Source organism: Cheilinus undulatus, linkage group 4, assembly GCF_018320785.1.
Source record: "Cheilinus undulatus linkage group 4, ASM1832078v1, whole genome shotgun sequence".
Taxonomy (NCBI): Eukaryota; Metazoa; Chordata; class Actinopteri; order Labriformes; family Labridae; genus Cheilinus; species Cheilinus undulatus.
The window spans coordinates 44,049,786-44,075,910 of NC_054868.1; the positions used below are offsets into that span (position 1 = coordinate 44,049,786).

General features: G+C 37.1%; 1 protein-coding gene across 1 annotated transcript; it reads left to right on the top strand.

Moving 5' to 3' along the window:
* The first annotated feature begins 5,790 nt into the window (after positions 1-5,790).
* On the top strand, positions 5,791-24,922 carry LOC121509009 (suppressor of cytokine signaling 1-like). Its single transcript, XM_041786186.1, has 5 exons — positions 5,791-6,066; positions 6,648-6,760; positions 13,454-13,864; positions 17,357-17,544; positions 20,243-24,922. The coding sequence occupies exons 3-5, from the start codon at positions 13,640-13,642 to the stop codon at positions 20,565-20,567; spliced, it is 738 nt and encodes a 245-aa protein (XP_041642120.1). The 5' UTR covers positions 5,791-6,066; positions 6,648-6,760; positions 13,454-13,639; the 3' UTR covers positions 20,568-24,922.
* Positions 24,923-26,125: the final 1,203 nt, after the last annotated feature.

Sequence of the window (26,125 nt, forward strand, 5' to 3'; positions counted from 1 at the left end):
GTCTTTGACTTAAATGAGGTTTGAGATATATTCTTTAAAGCTCTTTAACTAGATATCAGAGAAAACCCTGCTTTTTTTTTTTTTACAAAGATAAAGAGATAAAAAAGACAATGTCTTCAGCAAACAACCAGACTTTACTTATTGCAGGAAATCAGAGTAAAATGTGTGAATTTGGGAAGACCTGAAAACTGATAAAATTGACATTTTAGCTTTTTTTGCCTTTATTTTGAAAGGACAGTAAATAGAGTAGGAAAGGTGGAGATTTGGGACTACAAAGGAAAGGAGTCACAGCCTGGTCTTGAATCCTCACTGCTCATTTGGAGGACTTTGCATCAGTACTTGGGATGCAACAAAACAGCAAGATCATTGCTCACATACCCTGTCACCCTTTTCAGGTCAGTTTTATTTATAAATGCATGTTAAAAGGGAATCTTGTATTTATAAAGGATATAATTTACTTGAAAATGTAAAAAGTGAAACTGTTTCATACCTGTTTTAGTATCAGTATCACGTAGCTGTGGTGCCACATTCCATGCATGCATCCATTATCAGACATATCTTTCTGTTTAACAAAGTATTAGCCATGGGACAGAAAGTCGAACCTTGCAAAGCTGATAGGTTGGCCTGATTCCATGTCTGTCATGAGGCGCCTCTATCTTGTAAAGCTTCCTTCTGAAACATTTGTGGCCAGCCTGAGAATAAATGGACCAACTAGTGTCATTTGAAGAGAACGAGCTACAGATGTGGTCTAGTTGTACTGCAAACCTGTAAACAACAGTGGCCAGTGAAGTGATTAGTTTGAATGTACAGTGCCTTTAAAAAGTATTCACCTCCTTTGATGTTTAACCCTTATTTTGATTTTCTAAATCAAAATCAAATGATGGTGAATATAATTTGGCTATTTGACAAAAATCAAACCCTAATAAATCTTCTCTAGTTCTCTTGCAGACTGAAAAAGATCGTTTCTGTATTTTGCTGCAATCATTTTACCCTCTACCTCTCTACAAGCCTTTCAGGGATGCCTGCCGAGAAGCATCCCCACAGCATGATGCTGCCACCGCTGTGCTTCACAGTGGGGATGTTTTTTTTTGTGGTGATGTGCAGTCTTAAAGCTAGCGTCTTGTCTGATGGACAAAAGGCTCCATTTTGGTTTCATCAGACTGAAGAACTTTCTTTCACTTGACCATTGAATCTCCAACTCACATTTTGGCGAACAGAAGTCCATATTCCATGAGTTTTCTTTAACAGTGGTTTCCCTGCCACCCTCCCACAAAGCTTTGACTGGTGAAGAACCCAGATTTAACTGAACTCTGGGGTATACTCAGTGCCTTGGATCATTTTTGTATCATCTCCTGACTTATACTTTTCTCTGAGTTGCTTAGAGTGTTCTTTTGGCTTCATGGTGCAGTGGTAGCCAAGAATACTGATTAACCAGTGACTTAACCTACAAGACACAGGTGTCTTTATACTACTATCACTTGACACACCTTCACTGCACTCAGGTGATCCCCATTTCCACAAATGTGAGACTACCTCTAGAATGAGTTCAGTCACTGAAGGGGGTGAATATTTGTACAGTCACTTATTTTACATGACACATTTTTATCGAATTGACATAACTTTATGGAAACCTTTTCTCACTCAAGAAGTATTTTTTAAAGGGTTTTGTAAAGTATTTTGTCAAATGATTGACTTATAAAATCACTAAAACAGTAAAACATCAGAGATGAATACTTTTTAGAATGATAGTGTGTAGTGGTAGATGTAGTTACTGGTAGTTTTTAATACAATTTCTTGCCTGAAGACTTCTTCAATCTGGCTTTGGCAAGAGTTTGATCACCAACTGCCTCCACTGATAGTTAACAATGTGTGCTGCCTGTTAAGCTTGCATTTGTTCTTTACTCCCTTGGGCTGCACATGCCTACTTTGTTTAATTTTTGTTGCTCTGATTGGTTTGGAATAACTGACAAAACATTCGTTCAATAATCTGCTGAATTTTTTTTTTCTTTTCTTTTTTTTTTTTTTAAAGATTTATTTTGGGCCTTTTCATGCCTTTACCGGAGAGAGGAAGGACAGGGGATAGACTCAGAAATAGGGAAGAGACATGTGGTAAAGGACCACAGGCTGGATTCAAACCCGGGCTGCCCGCATGGGTAGCGCCTTAAACCCTCAACCATCTGTGCGTCCATCCACTGAGATTTCCTTGCAAGGTTTTACCCCTCCCAAACACTGACTATGAGCCATTGCCCAGATGGATGTAAAATGCATCCCATCCAATGGATAAAAGCAACACTCAGTCTGGTGTGTCAGGTTAGAAAGTAGGTGCAGATTTTACCTGGAAACCTTACCTGTAATTTCCACATAACCTGTTTGTCCAGCCTTCTCTCAGGCCACACACTCAGGAACACATTTTGCCCTTTCTTGTCAACTTTTGTTTTCCAGTATGCACTGTCATCTGTCTCCGGCGCTGGCGAGACTATTTTCAGATGAGCCGGCTGCCAGTAGACATCAGTCTGAGCAGAGCGGATCAATCCAAACTGAAAGACAGACAGGAAGCAGCACAGAGCATCTGGTCATCAAAATAAACACCAGGGACAGACTGCCCATCCCTATATCTACATTACATCCAAACAGGATGCAGTTAAACAGCATAACATCCAAGCCTACATAGCACTGGATTAGTATGTTATTCTCCTAATTCCTGGTAGACTTGTGAGAATTGTGCTCTCATCCCAGTTTACCTCAGAGATAGACTAAGTGGATGAGGGTGCGAGCAAAATTGTGGCACAGGCAGGACGCTGGTCCGAGTGGAATATGCACGTTATATAAATAAAATTCTGCATTGATAATGATTATCTTTACATTTGCATCATAACCCTGGCTCAGTTTTTGTTAACTCAGTGTCCTCATGTCTCCCCTTGGCACTGCATCTGTGAGTGACAGCTTACCTTGGTCAACGACCATCTATTGTGAAAGTATTTTGGTCTTTTTAAAGTCTAGACCTAGACTGTAATACAACCTGTCTTATATTGAAGCCAACATGGTATGTCCTTTTAGGGCTTCCATAGAGATGCACAGTGAATGCTATCTGGTCCACAATTAATTGCATGCTTAAGCGTTTACCCACTTGCTTTATTTGTCATTTTGTGTTTTAGTGTTTTTCCTTTGTAAGAGAGCAGAGAGGAGGTGGAGGAGGCTACCATCAAGATTATAATGCCACAATAATGAAGTCAGACCCACTCCATAATTCTGGATGAATTCGTGAGAACATGCAGGCGGCACATCTTTGTTTCACATTTGTTTTGACTTTGCATTGTTCTCTCGATAACATCTAGAAATATGAAAAGTCTTGCAGAGTCGATACATTTTGCTCTCAAGTGTAAGTAGCTGCTGGTGCAATTAAGCTAATGTGTTAAAATAAAAACTAAAAGGTACTCGAATACAAATGTATACTAAAACAGAAGGTCTGAAGCTTTTCAGCCTGTGACCCCTTAAAGAACGATGGTGATGCCTACAATGGTAGCATAAGAGCAGGCAGAAACCCATAACATTACATTATATAGTAGTTAAATGTAAGAAAGTCCTGGGCAGAACACAAGTGATGTCCACGTGGAGACTTGAGCACTGAGTGAACATGCTATATTTTGTAATGCATAGGCCAAGTCTGTGTGCAAAATTACACTTTAAATATTGTTTAGTAGGGCTGTCAAAAGGTTGAGATTTTCAGTTGTAATTCATCTCATAACTTCTGCAACTAATTGCAAATAATCTCCTTTTTGTCACATTTTGTTTCATTTTATTGTTTTGTTTGGTCTTAAACTAAGAGTAATTGACTTCCTTTTAGGTGCAGACATGCTTTTATTTTGTAAAAAAAACAAATACAGATGACTGAAGATTATGAAATGAACTTAACTGTGAAAGAAGGAACGTAAATAAGTAAACATTGAAATAGTGAACGGTTGATTTCACAAGATGCAGGTGACTTTTGGCTTGTCTTACAGTATGACTTACAGTATTTCACATCACTGTGGCTGCAGGGAGAGGCTGCAGTAGCTAAACTACAGTGTGCTGAAAACAGAGGTGTCGACTAAGTACGAATACTTCCTTACCTTACTTAAGTAGAAATTTTGGGTATCTTTACTTTTCTGGAGTAATTATTTTTCAGCCTACTTTTTACTTCTACTCCTTACATTTTCAAGCAATTATCTGTACTTTCTACCCCTTACATTTTAAAAATAGCCTCGTTACTCCTATTTCATTTCAGCTTGTTTTCATTCCGGCTTGTCATTGTTAAAAAAACACAAATAAAGAACCCAAAAATCTATCCAGATAAATCGCGTCATCAGAATAGAGGGAATTTGATTGTGGTTGGATGAGAAGTTTAAACATAATACCATTCTGACACGCTATTGGTTTGTACGCGATCCATCGCACCTGCGCACGACACAAATCACGCCACACTCCAGCAAGGAAATAGCAGACGTTTCTAGCCTAGTACGAAGATGTCCGTGGCAGAGACTCAAGAGAACTCGAGTGAAATGTCCCAACCAAGCACCAGCGAGGAGGTTGGTAGTACACATATATGGTTCTTGAATGTATTTGCATTGTACTAAAATGCATTCATTTTCAATGGGCATAAATGTGGCTGAAACAGGTGCATCCCAAATTTTTCAACATTAACATTTTAATGTAACATTATAGTCATTATGGCCTTTAGAAAATTTTTTTTTTTTTTTTTTTTTGGGAGGTCAGGTAGTGCACTATAGGCTCCTGTGGCGCTGCGTAAACTTTTGTCCTTAATGGCATTTTTTTCCCCCTTACATTACTTTTACTTTTACACTTTGAGTAGTTTTGAAACCACTACTTTTACACTTTTACTTGAGTAAAAAGCTTGAGTTGATACTTCAACTTCTACCAAATTCTTTTAAACCCTTGTGACTATACTTCTACTTAAGTAATGAATGTGAATACTTTTGACCCCTCTGGCTGAAAATGACAAAATGTGCAATCTAATTTCAATATTTTAAAAAAATGAATGCACGAATAATTGACCCTTATTAATTGCAATAAATCCATTAAAGCAGACAGCCCTAATTTTAAAATTTGTATTTGTTTGAGCATAAATCTCACCATAATGGCTAAGGTGTTATATACAGCACAGATGGTGAAATATACTTTACTTTTGCATTTACCATAACGTAAAATAGGGAACTGCCTGGGGCCTCAAGCTGCAAGAGGCTTCAAGATAAAGTCATTATGAGTGTGCATCAATTTTCAATGATTAAGACATATATTTCAAATTTAAATAATGGGCCAAAGTGACAAAAAAGCAACAAAATATATATTTATTATGCAAAAATATCATTGGGAGGACCCCTGGCCCCAAAAGCAAAGCTGAAGCCCCCCACAAAGCCCTGAAATGTCATCATATAATGTTATAGCAAGGTAGATCCAGCAGAAAGAGATATTGCACCAACAATGAGCTATTATTAAAATTCAGAAGCACTGGGTTTGACTTATGGTCCTTGTTTAAGAGGTGTTGAAGTGCTGTTGGGTATTTGTGCATATTATTTTTCAGATTCTGATTCATCTGATGCTTTAAAAATTTTTTTTACTTCCTGCAATTATTTTCAGCCAAACTGGGAGGGGGCCAGATCCAGGTCTTTGCCCAGGCCCTCCAACTGACAAAAACCGGCCCTGCACGCTTCCCCCCCTTCCCCCCCTACCCCGTTCTTGTACGTCACGTGTTTTATGCGAAATCCACAGACAAGAACGAAAGCGAAAGCTAACACCTGAATGCCTTTTTTTTTTCCCTCTCTGTCAGTAAGTATGTCAGCGTGCATGTACGAGTACATAACGCGCGTGCCACCGCCTCTTAATGATCCCTCGAAGGAGAAGCGCGTGAATAGCTCAGTTTTTCCGTTATCACCAGGTTGTTTGAATGTCGAGCTCCGCCCACTAATTTCTTATCCAACCTTATCCGAAAGTAAACTTACTTTATCTGAAGTCGAGCTGAGAGCTTGACGGCTGTGTGGACTAATCCCGGCTGACAGAAACCTACGGCAAGTAAGTTCCCTCTAGGTTTAATTAATGCGTCATTAGCAGGTAGTATAAAGGTGTTTCACCTTTTTGTGCGGTAATTAAGTCAAGAAACAGGCAAACATCTGAATGCTGCTATTGTGACATGCTAGCAAAATGCTTTCAATGACTGTAAAAAATAACGGTAATTTTTTTGAAATGTCTTTTTTATCAAGTTGTTTTAAACGTCATTCAGCCATACAAATTCTAATATTTTTTTTAATAAATTCAAACTAATGCAATTTAAATACATTTTAAATTGCATTTCATTTGAATTACATGCAATGTATAACTGAGAGGGTTTTTTTTTTTCTTTTTTTTTTTTTGGCAAAATTGCAGCACTTTTACAAAGTTGAAACTCTACTTTTATATTTGCGTTTTGTAGAAATGTGTGCCCACTTGTTGTAAATTTCTAATGCTCCAAAGGCCATCATTGCATGAGTTTGCACATTTTCCTTCTATTTGTTGCCTTGCACATTTGATTAAAAGCGAAACAATATTGTTATCTTAAAGTGCGTCTGGTCTAATTTGATTTAAGATGTGCAACATCTTCTCCCTTGGGTCCTCAGAGCCACAGCCCCAGTCCAGTCCTTCTTCTCTGCAAGACCATAAAAGAAAATTGGGCTGTTTTACCAGTTTGGGTGTGTAACCATTCATGACAAGAATCACCTTTATTCACCAGGTAAGAGGAAACTCTGCATGGACATATGAGCAGTAAAACGGGGCTACAAGCCAAGCAGAAAGTGGTGATAAAGAAACATGAGTAAAGTTATTTTTTTAAAGAAAAATATAGAATTTAGAAGCTCTATTAGAACTATGAGAATACATATTGTATAGGTACATTTGACCTTTTAGTGACACTTACACAAACTGAAAGTTAAAACTCACCATCAGTGTTTCCTTTAATTGCACACACAGTCGTGACTATCTGATTACAAAATCATGAGCATCCATCATTTCACAACATCCTGTAATATAATTACAGTCTTTAGAGAAAGGAAATTAAACCTGTGAGTAGGGAAAGGGTTACATCTTTGAAAAAACCTACTCAAAAGTCTCTTTTTTTCAATTCAGTTAACAGGGTTAAAATTCTGTCATATTTTCATTCATTTTGCAACATTTTAACAAAGAAATTAATTGCAGTGAAAACCCTCTCAGTGTCAAACTCAGAACAAGAAAAAACTTTAGAGAAGTTTATTCTGAAATGCAAACAAGAAAGATCCATGCAGTGTAAAGCATTAGTATTAAACTTTATTCACAACTTACTAAAGTATAACCAACTTATTTTTTATACATATCAATTTATCAAACTTAAAGCACTTAAGATTCACATATAAAAACTAAATACATGACTTCACCGGACCCTGAGCCTCACCTTACAATCCATGCACAAAGTTATAGAATATGTCATAAAGAAAGGACTAAAGGGTAAATAAAGGCTTGATTTAAGTAAGTAAAATGACCTATTTGATCTTAAGTTTTGCTGTATTTATGGTAGCTTTTTGTCTGTTCAATCTGGGAAGGATCTAAAGGTACTAAAGCTACTCTATGAGCAATAACACATATGAGGATATTTTAAGACAACTTAAGAACATTAAAGAAATCCACAGATTTATTTCTCATCTTTCTTTGTTTCTTGGGTGAGAAAGTGAAAGCATTCCTCTCTCATGATGAGTGAAGTTACATCCGCTCTTCCCAGTAATACAATTTTACTGTCAGTGCTTTTGTTCTGTTTACAGCTCCCACGTACGCTCGGCTGCTACAGAGTGCATTTAAGTCATAAAGATGTAACTGAGGCTTAGATAACAACAATTGATCTAAAAAGAAAGGGTTTTTTTTACATCATATTTCTGACTTCTTAAAGGTAAAGTACTTACTTTTTTGTATTGAAATATCTGCATTAATTAAAAACTACTATTCCTTTGTCATATTTCTAGTGATTACTTATATTACAGCAGATATTTTAATAGTATTAATAGTAATTAATACAGTGTCATTTGTGTAGCACTTTTAAAGCAGGGGTTTACAAAGTGCTTGGGGGCGCGCAAATAAGATTCAAAATTAGATTTTCACATATTAAGTAAAATCATGATAAGTTGCGCAGTAAACAGTTTTCACAATGGTCTTTTGGTAAGAAACACAAGCTTAGAGCCATTTTCTTAGGGTTCTGTCAATGAAACACTTAAGCGGGTGTCAGTTTTTAGCAACGCTGTGTACATTTTTTTATCGTGGGTCTTGGGTGGACTCAGCTTCTATTCATTTCAAGTATGGGGGGTCTCTGAGGAAAGATTGTTGTGAACGACTCTGTCAAGGCAAACATAAAAACAAGGCAAGAGATATAACCAAGAAAGTTGACCCAAACATCAACACAGTCTATTTCTGCTAGCTGGAACACGCAGGGTCTTAAATTACTCCCTGTTCACTTTATAATGCACTATAGATGCTTTTTATACAGTGCACTAATACAAGGCATTGTGAAAAGTAGTGAACATCCGATGGTCTGCAGCCCAGCCATATTTCCATCATGCATTAGAGAGGCATTTGACTGCACTCAACAGAGGAGAAGCTCAACCAGTTTATATTTTCAGGTGCTGTCACTAAAATCTACAACTGTTTATATCAAGAGTAAAATCTACAACGGAAGACCAAACTTTTTTTTTTTTCTTACGATGATTACAGATTTGGGGGGAAATGAGATACAGGATGGTAATACATGTCTTAAATTGCTTAAAACTCACAGAACTTTTCACTTGCTGCTTTCATTTTTTTGTGAAAATCTGTTGAGTTTTAGATTTCAGTGAAATTCTGCTATTTTTGATCTCCAGCCGTTAACGCTGCTCCGTCTTCCCACCTCTAACGTCAGTAAAGTCATGGCTCAGCATTTCCAGGTCGAGCAAAGAGCTCCAGTTTTCATGGCATTAACCAGGAGAGCACCTTTTAACTGCTTTTCTCCCTCATTATGTCAGATTCATCCATGCCAGGATGACAGCAGTTTTAGTAGATAAAGCTTTTAGAGTACAGTTTTTATCTAAAAAAGAAGTTAGAAATGAGCATGGGTTTAGCTGAGCTGTTCATCTCTGGTCATCATCTTTGATCATTGCTGGGGTCAGATTTACATGCTGTGTGTCTAAGAGATGATAATTACTGATATCATGCTAGAGTCAACTAATTATGACATGATTACTGTATGTTTTATAATGATGTTATAATAGTTATTATTTTATGGATACACAAGCGTTTCCAGGGGAATAAAGGAAGGCTACTTTGGTTTTCAGTGTCTCTGAGTCTGATCACAGTGCTGTAAAACTGTGTGGTTTTATGTCTCAGAGTTTTATTAAAAGTCATTCTTTGACATTAAAATGATAGCATAATTAACTTTATATAGTACTTTTAAAAAACAAGAGTATACAGAGTGATTTTACATACTTTTTAAAAAAGGTCAAGTGACTTTTTTTGTTTTAGAATGTTTGTTTTAAATGAAATCATGCTTAAGACTTGCAAAACTTTTGGCTAGATGCCAGGAAAGCATGCAAGCTTTGATAAAAGGAAGTGATTAGCCTGAAGTCACATGAATCACCTGATTAACTGATAAAGAGGTTCTTGCATCACATTGTTCACTTTTAGCCTGAACCTCCTGTAGATCCTGCAAAAGTCTTAAATTGGGCTTATTAAATTTAAGACCGTAAAAATATTTAAAAGTCTTATTTTTATTGGTGAGTGATCTTAGATTTTGTATGGCACGTGCCTTTACTCTGTCTCTCTTTTCCACCAACATTTGTTCAATTTTTAATCGTTCTTTTTTGAGTTTATGCTTCTTGCGCTTTTCTTAAAAAACATTTTGACATTTTATGAAACAAATTTAATATAAAAAAACTACTATTTATGATTTAAAATTCGCATTTTACAAAACATGAAACACTTTTCCGTGGGCAGAGACAAATTTACAAGTTGAAGAACATTTTTTTTAAACTTCTGAAACAAATTTACAAACAACAGTGTTTTACGGAGAGAAGAATGTACCAAATGCTGGAAGTGACCCAGGTTCCCAGTTTTGTAAAAGTGTTTCAGACTTTGTAAATTTGTTTTAAGTTTTGTTTAAAGTGTTTCAGACTTTGTAAATTTGTGTCAGACTTTTTAAATTTGGTTTGTAAAATGTAAATTTATTTTGTCATTTGAAAAAGTTTTTGCTAATATAAATTTGTTTTAAGAAATGCAAAAATGTTTTGGTTATTGTAAATTAGTTTCAAGCTTTGTAAAAGTGTTCTTGGTATTGCACTTTCAGGCCACCGTACTTTGCTGTTCATTGACAGAAAAGAGGCATTTAAGTAATTAAATGTGGGTGTTTATGACCAAAATATCTCGTTGTGCTATATCAATTTGCTTTTCATTTACAGTGAATTAAACCAGATAAGTCAGCTTCTCCTAATGTACCGAAAAATCTCACAGTCCATTGGCCACACATTTTATGTTATTAATTTTTCTCAGCTTAGGTCTTAAAAATATTCTTAAAAGTGTGTAGGAACCATGTAAAAGTGGACTTTTAAAAACTGTTTTTCTAATGTAATTTTTTGAATTGTTTAAAAAGAAAAAGAAAGAAAGTACAGAACAAACGGGGTTGAAAAATGGAGCCAGTGCAGAAGTGTTAAACTCAACAGTTACTGGAGTGTCAACTTGACGCTGGCCCCAAATCATTTCTTGAGCTTTTATTTATGTAACTGAAGAGCCAAGTCATGTCTTCTAGGTTTGTTTTTCATAGACCTCGTTGCTTGTTTCTCTTACAAGATCTAGCAACTCTGATCATTTCTGTCCCTTGTGTCTTCATTGGTGAAAACTGCACTAGGAATGTTTTTTAAAACCATCACTTTTGATAATACAAATTTTATATAACGAGGATTTATTCTTAAGTAGATACAGCAAGAGGCGTGATTGAATTGACTGGTCTAAAGGGTGTTTTTTTTTTTTTCCTCAGGAGGCTAAATTTTACTTTTCCTTATCCTGTTACTGAACTCAACCTGGTGTCTTTGTTCCTATCTTTTATTATAATGGGTAAATGATGAACTAGATGGTCCTTTTTACATTGACTAAGCTATTTATTCAAACTGTCTCAACTTATCCTCTGATTAAAGTCTGGTGTGGGAAAGAGGAGGCAGGGCTCTTTGGTCAGTGAGCAGGTCTTCTCGGTTCTGACCATGATGTTGGTAGGAACAAGCAAATCACAAAATCAGTCATTATGCTACTTTTATTTACCTGCCCCAGGAGCTGGTAGGTTGAGCAAATTCACTCGACACGCTCAAAAATACCCACATTTAGCTGGTGGCAGGTGCTAATTTCCCACCCTGGAGTAGTACTTTAACCCAGTGTGCTGTATTGTCCTCTCTCCCTCATTTTGTTAGGGCCCGAGCACTGACCTCGGTGCGAGGACCCTCTGGAAACTGTAGCTGTTATTATTCTTTTCCTGACTGGGAAATCGCTAATTTGGGGGCCTTAACATGCTCAAAAACTCACCAGACTTCACCCAAAATTGTCCCCCGCGAGAAATAACAACCTTTTGGTGGAACCGTGCAAATCCATCCAGCAGTTGCCAGTGGGCGTGGCCAAAAGTGAGATAGGGCCGTGGGTAACACCTACATGCACCAAAATTGGTACACATATGTATCATGATGAGATGAACAAAAAATTACATTATGGCCATCCTCTAAAATGTACAGGAAACGCACTATAAACTGTTTTTTGTCAAATTTTGGCATTTTTGGAAAACAACACATTTCGCATTTGAACGAACTTGTCCTAGGGCTTTCCTCTGATGGACTCCAGAATTTTTTTGCAGAAACTAGACCCCCTGGAAATGAAAAGTTATCAAAAGCTTGAGTTTTCACCAGTGGATGGGGCCTATAATAGGGGCCCAATTTTGCCCCATTTTTGATGTGTTTTTTACAGTCAAATTTACACAATAAGGCCTTATAACTTTTTCAAGTGCTCATGTCAATCATCACCAAACGTCGCATGGATAATCATACATTGGTCCTGAATACAACCATGCATCAATATCATCACTTTGCCACAGCGCCCCCTTCTGCCAGGTGTACATTTACACCCTTAGTTTTTCATGTGTGATTTATGGGTTGCCGCAAAAAAATTCACCAAAAATCCACCGTTCATCCTAGGCCTCTGATCTTCACTGTGAATATGGATCATCATCAGAGCTATAAAATCACCATTTGGACCCATGCCAAAATCCCAACAGGAAGTCCACTGGCTCCACCCCAAATCCAAAATACCTCAATTTTTTTTGGACAATCATACACTGAAAACTGATGTAACTTTGGTGGAGATCATTATATGGTCTTCAGAATGTTATGGCAACACATCAGTGACACACTGAACACGCTCACATGAAAACGGATCATCATGGCGCCCCCTACTGCCAACAGGAAGTGATGCAAATGGGTCATTAGTGTGTTGAACCTTTAATGCTCTCATTTTCACATAAACTCCTCAATATCTGTCCCTACATTGACATGTTTCATTAACAGACACCCCAATGGCCATGTCGGCCATTTTGATCCTTCGCCATTTGACAGGAAATGGGTTATTTCTGTGTTATTCTTACTGTGTTTAACCTATAATCCTCTGATTTTCACCTCAACTAATCAATATCTGTCCTAATATTGACATGACTCATTAACACATGCCCCAGTGGCCATGGCGGCCATGTTGATCCTTTGCCATCTGACAGGAAGTAGGTGTAACTCTCAAATGAAACACCCGATTGCATTCAAATTTCACATGTATTATCAGCATCTACCACTCTATAAATTGTGTTAACAGTGTTAATTTCACAGTTTTGTTTTAGCGCCCCCTACTGTAAGATGCCATTGGCACCTTGATTTACATGAAAAATAGTCCTTCCCTCATACCCTTTACATATTGGCATCCACCTCTGACATCCACCTACTGTTGAGGGGCAGTACTACCTCATAAACAAAGTGCACCATGCTGATTTTTTATTTTTAAAATAAGGGCGGTCAAAAGACAATCTCAGTGGTCTCTCTGCAGTGCATCAGCACACTTCAGGGGTTTGCCTTCACCCCACTGTTGCCACACACTAGCGGTTGCGTGACACCCCGACCTGCGCCGGGGTGCGAGGGCCCTTCAGTGCTGCTTGCAGCCTTAGTTGTGATTGTTTCTGTGTGCTGAAAATCGTTTTAACGACTTCATACTCTGTTTCAGTCATAGGCGATCCTGTAAGGGCCAAAATGTGCTTCACATGGGGCCAAGAAAGGATTTGGTTAATACATTAAAAATAAAATGAAATGCAGTGCAGATGGAACAAAGATTACTGCTCTGACTATCTGTGTTCATTCTTCTTTTACAGCCCATAATATTTCCTGTAAAAGACCTTCAGCAGTAGATGACAAAGGCGCTCAAGTAAACATGGAGGCCCCCTAAGGACCGATCTACTGATGACCTGCAGGATCCGGGTCAGTGATGGAGGATCTGCTGGCAAAAAGTGGAGGAACTGGAGCAACAGGCGGTCAAGGAAAGGACTCTCTTTTGTAGGATGGTCAGAGACAGTCTTGACAAATCAGTAGTTCTGAGCCAGAAACAGAAACCCAACGGAGCAGCGGAGAGCCAAAACCAACACCCTGAAGAACCTGCAGGACCTGAACGAGGACAGAGCCCAGAGAGAGTCAAAGCAGAAAGCACAGAGCCAACAGAGTCACAGCTTGATTTACTGCGCTGGAGCAAACTTCACTTTGAGGAAGAACTCGACACCTGGCGCCAGGTAAAGTCCTCACAGTTAACTCACGGTGACTCACAGTCTGTGGAGGTGATTAATCACTGTGGGATGTTGTTTTGAACAGATGGCTGCAGAGAGATATAAAAAGAGATCAAACAAGAAGATTTGATTTGTTCAATGTTACAACCAGGTGTGAAAGTCATAAAAGGAAGTCATAAAAGTAGAACCAAAATGACTGGAGTAAAAGCAGGATCAATATATACAAAAGAGTGAGCTGAATTTTGACTGAAAACGGGAAGAAATCAGCTGGTTTGTCTTAAACCTTTTGACAAACAAGCTTAAATATGGTCACAGCCAGGGCAGGGTGATGTGTAGGGAGTAACTGTGTTTTTGTCAATAATTTTATCGACCACAATATGAACTGTTTGAAATGTTTAGGCTACTTTGGGAATTTGATTTTATTTATTAATCTATTTTAGAAGCATTCATATTAATGGTAAAAATCAAAGAATTTTGGGCGGTTTAGCTCAGTGGGTAGAACAAGCAGCACCCATGAACTAAATCTTTAGTCCTCAATATACTTTCAGGGGATCGGTTCCTGGTTTGGGCGCTGTTTGGTGCATGTCACCCCCACTCTCTCCCCCCATGTTCCCTGGCACTCCTCAGCTGTCCTGTCAGGCAAAAAGCACCAAAAATACTCTTTAAAAAAATCAAATGATTTTGTTACCTGTTTGAAATCACACCAAAAAAAATAGAAGTCTTAGACACCCAGTGTTGTTTGATTTATATTTTTTATTGGCAAAAAAAGCAGGCAAACTCCTACCTCTGTCTTAATTGCACAAATATGTTGGCAACATGTTGAAAAGTGGCTGGAAATGGAGATTTTCTTTTGGTCTTTAGGTTAAAAAACATCTCTAAAGATCAAAAGTTGCTGTACTTTTTCAGAACACATCCTTGAAATAATGCAGATTTGGCCATTTTGAAACACACGGTATTTAAGAGTGTGGAACATATTGACAACTTCAGTTTACAGAAAAGTTGTCAGTGTTTTTTTGTTAGTTTTTTTTTTAGCAATTTATACAGTGTTAAGACAGTAAATTTAGACTTGAAAAATTGCTCAATGTATTGTGTGTCTAGGACTTTTTTTTTGGTTGCAATGTAGTCAAAAAAGTTTCAGTATTGTTTTATTTTACTGGAATCATCTAAGTTCACAACTCTGGTATTGTGGCAACAATATTTTTTACATATAAAAGTATTAAAATATTTCTCAAGTATCACCATTCAGCTAAAACGTACCAGTGTTTTTGGTCTTTGTATGTACAACTTCAATATTGCCGAGGGATGTAACGCCACACTCAACTCACAATACCACAAGTGTCACAGTCAGTAAAGATGAGTACTGAAAATTGATATCGGTACTAACATGTCCAAAACCTACCAGAATGAGTTACAACTCAGATATTGATCTTCATTTTGGTACCCTGCAACTCCAAATTAAAGGCAAAGAAGATGATTATGGAATGATTTATGAATTCAGTTACACTGGTTTCCTTGTCTTATCCCATATTCAACTGGCATCTTAGAAAGATATTTCTGTGACTCGTTTACTTTACCCAGACAGCATTTTTCCTCTCAAAGGTATTGATCCAGGCACTGTTTAGACATCCTAACTGTATAAAAAGTATTGTTTTAGCACCATGTCGCCCACCAGGTAGGGGTGGGTGACATGGGAAAAAAATTCATTTCACAATTTTTTTATGACCAGACCACGTTTTCGATTTTATCACGATTTTCATTCAATTTTTAAGCCAAATTTGTAAGTTAATACCCAGAAAAACAACCTTTTCTCTGTATAATTTTTCAAATAGTTTGTCAACAAGTCAGGGTTTTCTCTTTTACTTCTGCACCAACCTGTTAGCTAATGCATTAAATATTTTAAACGATTTAAATTTATTTTATTTTACAATAGACCCCTTGACCATCAGGTTAAGGTGACAGTTATTAGTTATTTATTAGTTATTAGTAATGCTTTTACGTGTTCAAGATATGTTGTTACTAATTTACAAACATGTTTTTTTTCCTTTAAATGTGACCCAGATAATATTGTACTAAAATAACTATTCAAACTACATTTTAAATAAAAATGTTTATGCATGAAAAATTATTATTTACAGATCAATGTATATTTTGTCAAATTGTTGCCTATAATTCGCACTTTCTCTTGTGTACTTTTAATATATTAATTATTTTTTTGGCTTACAAGAAGATGCTTGAAGCATGTCTCTGAAGAATCCTGGAGCATTAAGTAAAGCAATACAGAAGGAATTGTCTTATTTTTCTTTTCAAAAGTTACCATTTAGGTTTCAGTACTTTTGGGTAAATTTGGCATGAGTTATCTTTTACTAGAGTAAATTTATAGAGCTGTGGTTTTTCTCCTACTTAAGTGAATTTTAATGACAGTAACTGTCTTTTTGCTGGAGGACAGTATTCTTTTTTCTCTCTAACCCTGGAAATCTCATCAGTGTCACAGTAGATGTGGACTGTGTTTTTTCAATGAAAAGAGCTTATCGTCATTTAATCCTCCACAGTGACCATGTCATTGTTTAGACACTCAGCTTGGAGAGAGTCCAGCGTCAGATTTTTTTGGACTTTGAACGATGCCATTAAAACTTTCCCTCTCCTTTTTTGTGACAAATTTGGCCGCTGTTTCTCAGTGCTACAAAGTGTTTCTGTTCAAGTAAAGCACCTTGCAAAAAAAAAAAAAAAAAATCTTAAAGGCGGAAAAACTAAGGTGTGTTTTTCAAGGTTCTTGCTGTTCTTGCAAATGGATTTATAAAGTTATTTTATGTTTTTTAGCTCTGAAAAGTGCCTGCAGCTTTCAAAGTACAGTTTTCAGCCAGCACATATTCTGTTATTAGAGACTCTTAGAGTCTTTCTGACAGAAGGCTTGCAGGAAAGCCTCAGGTGGTATGCAGAGTTGTAAAATGTTTTAGGGTCATAAACTGGTCAAACACTGGATTTTTATGAAGGCGACTGCTGCTCTTGCTCAGTACGAAACCAAAAGCTTGTGAACTTGTCTTAAAGTAAACCAAGCTGTTTTCAAACACCTGGGTGTACTTTTGAAACTACCGCTGTTTTGTCACGCTTTGTTGCCAAGCCAGCTTGGTTTCTTTTGAAAAGCAGCATAGTGAGGGCTTGCATAAAACTTTAATGTTGACTTTCTTCTTTCTCATGGGATATCAACAAATGTCTCTGGTGTGAACAGAGCTTTCTGGCAGGAATCCCTGAAGGCAAACGTATCCCAGGTGCTCATTTGTCCCCAGACACCAACACCTGAAGGCTTAAAATGTTTCCTGGGAAGCATAACCCAGGGCAAAGACTTCAAACCAGGTCATTTATTTAGACCAAGTGCAGGTGAAACCCAGCTTTTTTTGCTCTGTGCAGCCTCTGCTGAAGTCTGATTTTAACAAACAGCATCATCTAGTACCACGCTTTCACAGTTTAAATGTTATTGATTTTCACCTTCTGTTTCTCCAGCCATTGTCTGGCGCTGATGCTGAGAGCTTGCCCACGCACCTCCGTCCATTCAGCAGCGCAGCAGAGTATAAACTTGTGAAATGCACCTACCTGCAGCTTCAGCACAGCGGCTACTACTGGGGATCAATGACCATGGAGGAGGCACACAATATACTCACACGAGCACCTCTGGGCACCTTCCTCATCAGGTAATACTCCGCTTAAGAGGTGTAGTCTTGTTTTATCTGCACCTTTAAAGGCTCTCTTCTTCTCCAGCTGACCTGTGAAAATGGACATTCCTACCTAAATGAATGTTAAATATATGGTATGAATTTAAATAATGGCTATAGAGCTATAAAGATTAAAAAAACACATTGAAGCAAACTACTAAGGTTTGTTTGCAGCTCATTATTGTGTTGCATCACATCATATCATATTGTAACATACCATAGTTCATATAGGAGCTATTTATTTGTAGTTTGTATTTAGTGAAGAATTGAGTTACTTCTATTAGGTATAAGGTATTGCTTATTTTTGCATTGTCTTTATTTAGAATAGGGTTGTTATTATTATGTCCTGTAGTATTTATTTATGTAGTACTTTAGTAAGATTTTGTGATTAGGAAACACTGTAGACTAGAGCTGGGCAATTAATCGAAAAAAAATCAAAACCAACATTTAGAGCCTCGAGCCGGCGTAAACCTGCCACATCAATTATTTCAATTTTTTCCCCTTTTATTGGAAAAATTTAACTTTTTACAAAAAACTTTTTGATTTCAGCTGATATGTGTTTTGATTTCATATATTTCAATAAATAACCATACATTGTTAATCTGTGCCTGTTCCATTCAGTTGTTTGTTCTAAATTATACAAATATCGACAGAACAAACAGAGTTGGAGGTTAGGGAATAATCGTTCATTGATCATAATCGAGGTAAAAAGTTCAATTAATCATGATTTTGATTTTTGCCATAATCGCCCAGTCCTACTGTAGACACCTGATATGGGTAGATAGATAGGTAGCTAGAGGACCAGCATGCACCTGTGTGGGCCTTTGGTTTCTGTACCAGTGCAAGAGATGTGGCAGGGACCATGATCTAAAAAATAAAAAATGCAGAACTTTTGCATCGACATGAAGCACATTACAAAGTGCTGTGCTAACAAAGAAAAAAGAGAGTTAGGTGAAAAGATCGTCTACATATTAAAGTTTGTTATTGTGTCATGTTGCATCAGATTGCATTGTATCACATTGCGACTTAACACATTGTATTCTGCCATTCATTATTTTTCTTTTTTCCTCAGCATGGTTAAGCCCACAATTTTCCACAAAAGTAATAATTCACAACTCCATCACATTCCATGCTCAGAAAGGAGCTCAGTTAGTAGAGCAAGCACTGCTGGTCGCGGGATTGATTTGGCACTGTTTGGTGCGTGCCTTTCCCCCACTCAAAAATTTGTGCCCAGGCCTGTCCACAATTCCCACAAGAATCAGAAAAATCCATTTCCTCCCCCCTCTCTTTCTCCATCTCTCAGAAAAAGTCTGCTGAAACAAGCCGATCTCAGATTTTCCCTTCATGATGCCATGTGAGGAGTTAGCTCCGCCCCCAGATTTGGTTGGCCCTCAAAGAAAGTTCTGCCCTGATCCTCCTCAGCTTCCAACTGAGAGGAGGATCAACAGAGCCACATCCATTTCCAGAGAGGGGCGGGGTCAGACAGCTCATTAACATTTAAAGCCACAGACACAAAAACAGCTCGTTCTGAGCAGGGCTGAAACAGAGGGCTTTTTTAGACATGCAAAAATCCAATACTGGAGTGTTTTTTAAGCAACAAACTTCACAGGCATGTTTTGGGGACCTCTGAGACCAATATAAACTTGTCTTAAAGGCGGAAAATATGAGACCTTTGAGAAATATATCTCATTCAAAACACAAGTATTCAACAGCTGACCAAAGTCTGCAAAGTTACATTTACAAAAACTGAAATATATTCATGCAAGTCTTCATATCACTCACTTGGACTCTAACTGCATAGATATACGTCTGCTCTAAAGTTGTCATTGCAAATTGATGCTTGAAATTAAATTTCCTTCCATGTTCCTTATCTCTGAGCTAGAAATCTGCTTTTTTTTTTGCAAATGTTGTGGTAATTCTCTACATTTTGCTCTGAAAATAACTCACCCAAACCTTTAAGTTTTAATAATCCTGCCTGAATGAACAGACTGTTGGTTTGCTCCCTGTAATCTGCTTTATGTATAATTGTTGTCGTTTTTTGATCATTCAAATGGTTTCATGTTGCTAATGTGTGTATTTCCCCTAATTTTCACAAAATGACAAAGAAATGTCAAAATTAGTGAGCACAATACAAAATTCAAATTACCTTCTAATTTTAAAGAAACTTTGCTTTGTTCAGTTTAAACAAAGACACCTTTATTTTTATGTTAGCTTTCCATGGAAGTTTATAATCCTCAATTTAACCTAAAAATGGAATTGAGGCAATCTTTCAGCACTAACTCCATGCATGGTCAGTGAGTTATTATATTGCACTGAACTGTGTCTAAGTACAGAAACTGGCTGTAAACGTGTTAATTCTGCCATAAAGTTGGGCCTTATAATACGGGGCCAAATGGGGATTGACTCATTTTGAAACCAGCCTCTAGTGGCCATTTTAGGAACTGCAGCATTTGGCTCATTGATTTTGGCTTCATCTGTCAACAAAGGAGATAGCTGCTTGAAAATAATGGATGAGTTTATTCTGATTATTTTCTCCCCTTCTTTGTTTTATTTTATTTTATTTTTTGTAATTGGTACAGGCTGTCCTCCTGTGGGGCTTCTGTTTTCCTCATAAAAGGGTTATGAAACCAAAAACCTTACAGGCACAAATTGACTGTATCCTGCTCTGTTTTTGCAGGGACAGCGGCCAATCAGACGTTTTCTTCACTCTGAGTTACCAAAGCGATGACGGACCCACGAGTGTTCGCGTCCTGCTGAACAACCTGCTCTTCAGCCTGTACGGCAGCCACAGGACTTTTCCCTCTCTCTTTGCTCTGCTCACTTATTACACGAGCTCATCCTGTAAGCTCACTCTGCCCTATCGAAAGCAGCGTCCAGAGTGCCTCAAGCAGATGTGCAGGAGAGCTCTTACCCGTACATATGGAGCAGAAAAATTAAGCACTTTACCTGGACTCAGCAGTCGAGATAAAGACTATGTCCATGCTTACCCTCACTCTATATAGCAAGTAAGTGAGGACCACAGGAGATTTTTACATGTAAAGAAACTTTGTGTTTATTTTTTTAATGTATAATTTTTTAATTTCATTTATTTAAAGGTTATTTGCACTGATTAATAAAAAGATAGGCTGCATTTTACAAATCACACATGGTACATAATATGTTTTAATCAATAATACACATTCATCATTGATGTAAAAGGGGCTTATTTCCATCTGCGGCACCACTGCCTTCATCAATACATATCATTGTATGTACAATAAAACATAGGACTCGCTGCTATTTAAAGCTGCATATATTAGTGCCACTAGGGGGAGTACAACAAAGCAGCCTAAAGAGCTAACAGGCCAAAAGTTAATGATGATAGTTCTCAAATTCACTGTAAGCAGTTTGTTTATTTCTTGAGAAGTACGCTGAATGAATGTCTAAAATTTTCAAGCATCGTGGTTGCATTTCTGTTTCTAATCTTGTTATCCTATGATTGTGAAACTTACTTCAAACACACCCCTACTACTTAGCCCTATCCCTAGGTTTAGGGCATCCCGATTCTTGTTAAAATGGAGGGGTAGGGTGAAGTGATGGGGGTACATGGCCCTTGAAATGAAGAGGAACACTCCAAACTGAATGTTATAGGATCCCCCAGAATACCTCACCAGTCAGCAGCAAGATGGCTGCTCAAATGACAAAAGAAGTGAACAAATGTAGCTTTTTTTAACTACACACAAACATAATACACCACAAACATAATGCAAATCTGCAGTTCTTAACGTAAAAATCCCACAAATGCAATACATTTCCCCTAAACAGCTGCCTACCTAATAAACATAGTAACAAATTCCCCACAAATATGAAAACTCTTATCGCTGCAGGGATTTATTACCTTTGTAATAAAAATCTCCGGCTTTTAAAATTGTCACAATTTCTCACAAATGAAACGTGAATGTGAAAATTACATTTTTGTGGTCACCTCTGTTTGTTGTAGCCTTTTTATAACTGCCAATAAGTTCAGGTCAGCTTAAGCTCGAGTCACATCAAAGAACAAACTCATGGCAGTTTTTTTTTTTTGTCCACCATGTAAAAGGAAGTAGTTTCTTTAAGAATCCTAAAACACTGATAGAGCCATGAATCTTAACAGAGTGGATTAAAAGTGCCAAAACATCACTCTGAGGATAAATAATATACAGAAGCACTGTTCACCCAGCCAGTTTTATTATTTTATACCCAATATTACTTTTTGGTCTCAGGACATTTGTACCCTGTTTATTGCTGTAATAGGGAGAGCCAGCCTCGCCTTGTCCTGTGAGTTTTTTTCACATGCAAAAAAATTCTGTTTTTGTCAGCTTTCTATGAAATGCTAAAATAGTTCTATTTGGATCACCATCAGGATTGGATCATCATCATCAGAGCGGAATTTTGTGCTAAGATTCATGCCTACCCGTGGTTAAAGACTCTGGAAAAATCTTCCCGTTTCATGGCGAACAAAAAATCCCCATGACTAAATTTTTGAATGACTTAAGCTTAAGATGGCTTGAGCCCACTAGCAGTTAAAAAAAAAGGCTCAACAAGCAATGACCACAACTCTGAGTTTTCATGTTCGCATTACATTTCAGTCAAGTTAATACAATTTTGAAAGCCTGAGATTTTAACCTTCCCACAAACCTAATAAATCCCTGCAAAGTAATATTTGATACATTTGAAGTAGGTAACTACTATTACAAGAAGAGCTGCAGATGTGTATTGTATATGTGGCTTATTACATTTGTGGGTAGTTACTACATTTGTTACTACCCCTGCCCCTTTTAACTCTGGACCTCATTCATCAATATTGTCTCATGTTTTCAGCATGATTAAAGCCTGATCTGACAGCCATAGGGTTTGAGAGGACATCCATCACACTGTATAAGAAAAGGATGCATTCCAGTTTACATGAAAAATATTTATATGTTAGGGGTGAAGAGAGGCAATCACCATATTGCTAAAAGTCAACGTTGTAAAATAATAGAACATCATAATGAAATCTTATTTTACAAGCTGTTTGACAATCTTTATGTGCCTTTGGACAGGGGTGGTTTTACTGTTTTATAAAGGTTTAATGAAAAACAATCTCACAAAAATGTTAAATTTAAATACATTATATTACATTTTGCAGTTAAGATCAAGCACTAAATGGTTAAACCAAAAGCTGACCATATTTCATTCATGTATTTGTATGTTATTAGTTACAGTGATAGAGATTCAGTAGAATATAATGACAAATACATAGTATTGTAAATTTCTTGAACCAGCAGATTTTATTGGAATATTTATTTCAAACCCGTAAGAAAACTAAAATGGTCCTTCAGACAAAGAATTCAGACATAAAATGATGAGCTAAAAACACGCATGAATGATATTACAAATGTAGAAAGTTGGAACAAACTCTTTTAATCCCACCCCTACTCCATAAATTAGAGATGGTTAATTTAAAAAATACTTCCTTTATTCATTCAACTATGTTTTACTTATTTCAATGAACTTTTTCTTATGACAAGATAGAAATCTATCACAAAAATATTTTTCTTTTTTTATATAAAATTTAATAGCCTTAGATATTGATTTATATCAAAAACATAATCTGATTGGTTTATCCTTATCAAAACATGAATTTATGACAGATATGTGAAATACACAAATATTTATCCAAACTTATTTTTATTCAAAACAAACATGTATATTTGAGTGCTGATGAAATGTGTTAGAGTGCACTCTAGTGCTCTTAGATTTTGTTCCCACATTAGAATTAAACACAGATAGGAAAAATTATTTGACTGTCACAATGTTCTTGATAACCTTGAAGGTGGTTAAGAAACCAGTTTCTGAATAACAGTTGATGAATGAGGCCTTATGGGTTCATAACTTCATTATTTGGTAAATTATAGAGCAGTTTCATATCTATTTATATATATATTCATCTGTGTGAAACATTTAGGCATGTTTGGGAAAAAATTGAGTAGGGCAAAGATGTGGAGAGAAAGCCCGCCTGCAGGCACTATCAGGTGGGAGGGAGAATTTACACAACCCCTGCCAAGCTCTAGATGTCCTTGCATATTACCAGGGGCATGGGAAAACAATCTGTTTAAGGTCTTGACCTTTAGGGCGGAGTAGGGGTGTATGTGGCGAGTTAGCACAGCTAGGGTACCTTCTGGGTGGGTGGTCGGTCTCCCGGCTTATTACCAGGGTTGGAAAGGCCCGGACAAAAGAGGCCGTCGAGCTTAACCTTTGCTGCTGACGATACACGTGTCAAGCTTGACTATGCACCTTCAGCCCATTTGTTCCTTCAGCCCTGGGTTGTGTAATGTCGGGCCTCAAGGTGAATCCTAGTGTCCTACATACCTAAAACATACTATCCATAAATATGTCTGATTCTCTCCATATAGAGAGCGATGTATACACATACAGGAAGTAGCGATTGTTGAATGCAGCCATCGCAGAAAAACTGATTGTAGAGAATCTGATAACTCATTTCAGTATAAGGAGATCAATACCTTTTCTTGCAAGCACATCCTTTTTGCTTCTGCAGCGGTACTGTAGTTATCACCATATGTGCTTTAAAAATATGTGTCTCTTTTTGTACCAGCCACTGAGTTACATGGGGTAACTTTATCTTCTGCCTGCTCAACTGTTTGGAAGATTTGATGAGAGCAGCTATGAGAGAAATGACAGAACTACAGTGAAACCAAAAAATGTGATGGAAAAAAATATTGATAAGTGTAGTTTTAACCATCCATTAATACTTGAATCCATTTCACAAGTGCTTTAGTTGTCAGTTATGTGAAACAATGAAAAATTGTTAAAACGTGTGATGTTTTACCAAATGTTGTAAAAGATGAATAAATTAAGTTTTTAGTGTGCAAAATGTTGAAAAGCATGTGATCCCATGGCTTAACAATTTTAAAGACATGGTGGTCAATCCCAAAGCCCCATGTAAAGAGTTTTAAGCAGTAAGGTTTGTCTTTTATGTAGTGGAGCTTCAGAGATGTTAGTCCTGGTTTGATGGTCATTTATTTTGGTCCAGGCTTGAATTTCAGCATCCTTATTGAGTTAAGGCTAATCAGTAGAATTAAACATGTTAAACTAAGAGGGAAACATTTGTAAACTCAAAATATTTAACATAAACATCTGCAGAAGTTTTTGTTGTTTAAATTATGAGTAACTTAGCATGCTAATGTTAGCATTTGGTATGAATAACTGCTTCACAGACTTACAGCCACAGAGCAAAGCTTTTGTGCTGAAGCTGTAAGAGGACATCCATCCTGTATCTTCTTTTTCTTTGCTTCATGAGAGTTCAAATTAAAGGCACATGCTTTTTGTTGAGCTCTAACTGCATGCAGACTGTTTTGTTCATGTTAACTAGAATGATCCCAGTACATTTAAGGAGTAAAAGTTTGCTTAAGGAGTTGACTTTAAGAGGTGATTTTGGCAAGGTTCGTATGAACTCGAGCACAGGTCAGATGTGAAAACCGTTCCCAAATATGAGATTCCGGAGCTGTAAAGGCAGTCCTGAATATGTCCTGCTTCTTCTAAAACCGTGGTCTCCATGCAGCATGGACACATGCCATCCAGTGAGCTGTATGGCAGATCTGGAAGTGGGGTGAAGGTCATCTGGGGGAAAGGGGAAAAATCCTCATCTTCAAATTGCACAAAAAGAGTTAAAACTCTAGATGATGCAGGACCATATATTTTATAATACTCCATATATTTTTTAATTTATATACTGTACACATAATTTTAATAGATTTGTATTAATAGCTTAATTCTGTTTTGTTATATTCCATATTAACTTCACATTAGTTATGTATTTCTATAAATAAACATATATATACACACCCACATATACATACAAATTTGTTTATATAACAAAAATATCGCAATATATTGCCTTGCCTTGTATCTCAATATATCGCAATATTATCCCTTTATCGCGATACGTATCATATCGCCGGATTCTTGCCAATACACACCCCTAGCTAGAATATTCTCATTATCAGAGCAAAACTAATCTATTGTCGTTACTACATAAGTGCACAGCATTATTTTTTACATGGACCCTGGGGCGGCAGTCATGCATGGTATAAAACATTTGTGTTTAATGTGAAAATGCTCCTTAATCTTTACTTTTCTAGAGGAAACAGTGCAACCTATATTTAATATAACTGTAATCAATTTATTGTGGGTTTTTTGGGGGCTGCTAAGGGCCCACAGCCCATGTAGAAGGTTAATCCGGCCATGTAAAACAAAATGACTCTCAACTGAACAACTATCTGCCATTTCAATCAGATAGGCTTAATGCCAGTGCAGGAATACACACATCTGAACACACACACTGTTTTGATTTTTTTTTTTTAAATGAAGTACCAGTCGTCTGTCATGTGTTCCACTTCCTGTCCTAAATCTGACTGGCAGTGGCCCCTTTAGACTAAATTAGCTCTGCTCAGGGGACACACAAACACGGACACGCACTCTGTGGCTGCCCTCAAATTATCTCCGTCTCATTAACCTTAAAAATGTTGACGTAACTCCATCA

Coding starts and splice junctions, on each gene's coding strand:
- LOC121509009 (XM_041786186.1), top strand. CDS start 13,640: ATGGTCAGAGACAGTCTTGACAAATCAGTAGTTCTGAGCCAGAAACAG. Junction 13,865..17,356: donor AACTCGACACCTGGCGCCAG/GTAAAGTCCTCA, acceptor CTGTTTCTCCAG/CCATTGTCTGGCGCTGATGC. Junction 17,545..20,242: donor CTGGGCACCTTCCTCATCAG/GTAATACTCCGC, acceptor CTGTTTTTGCAG/GGACAGCGGCCAATCAGACG.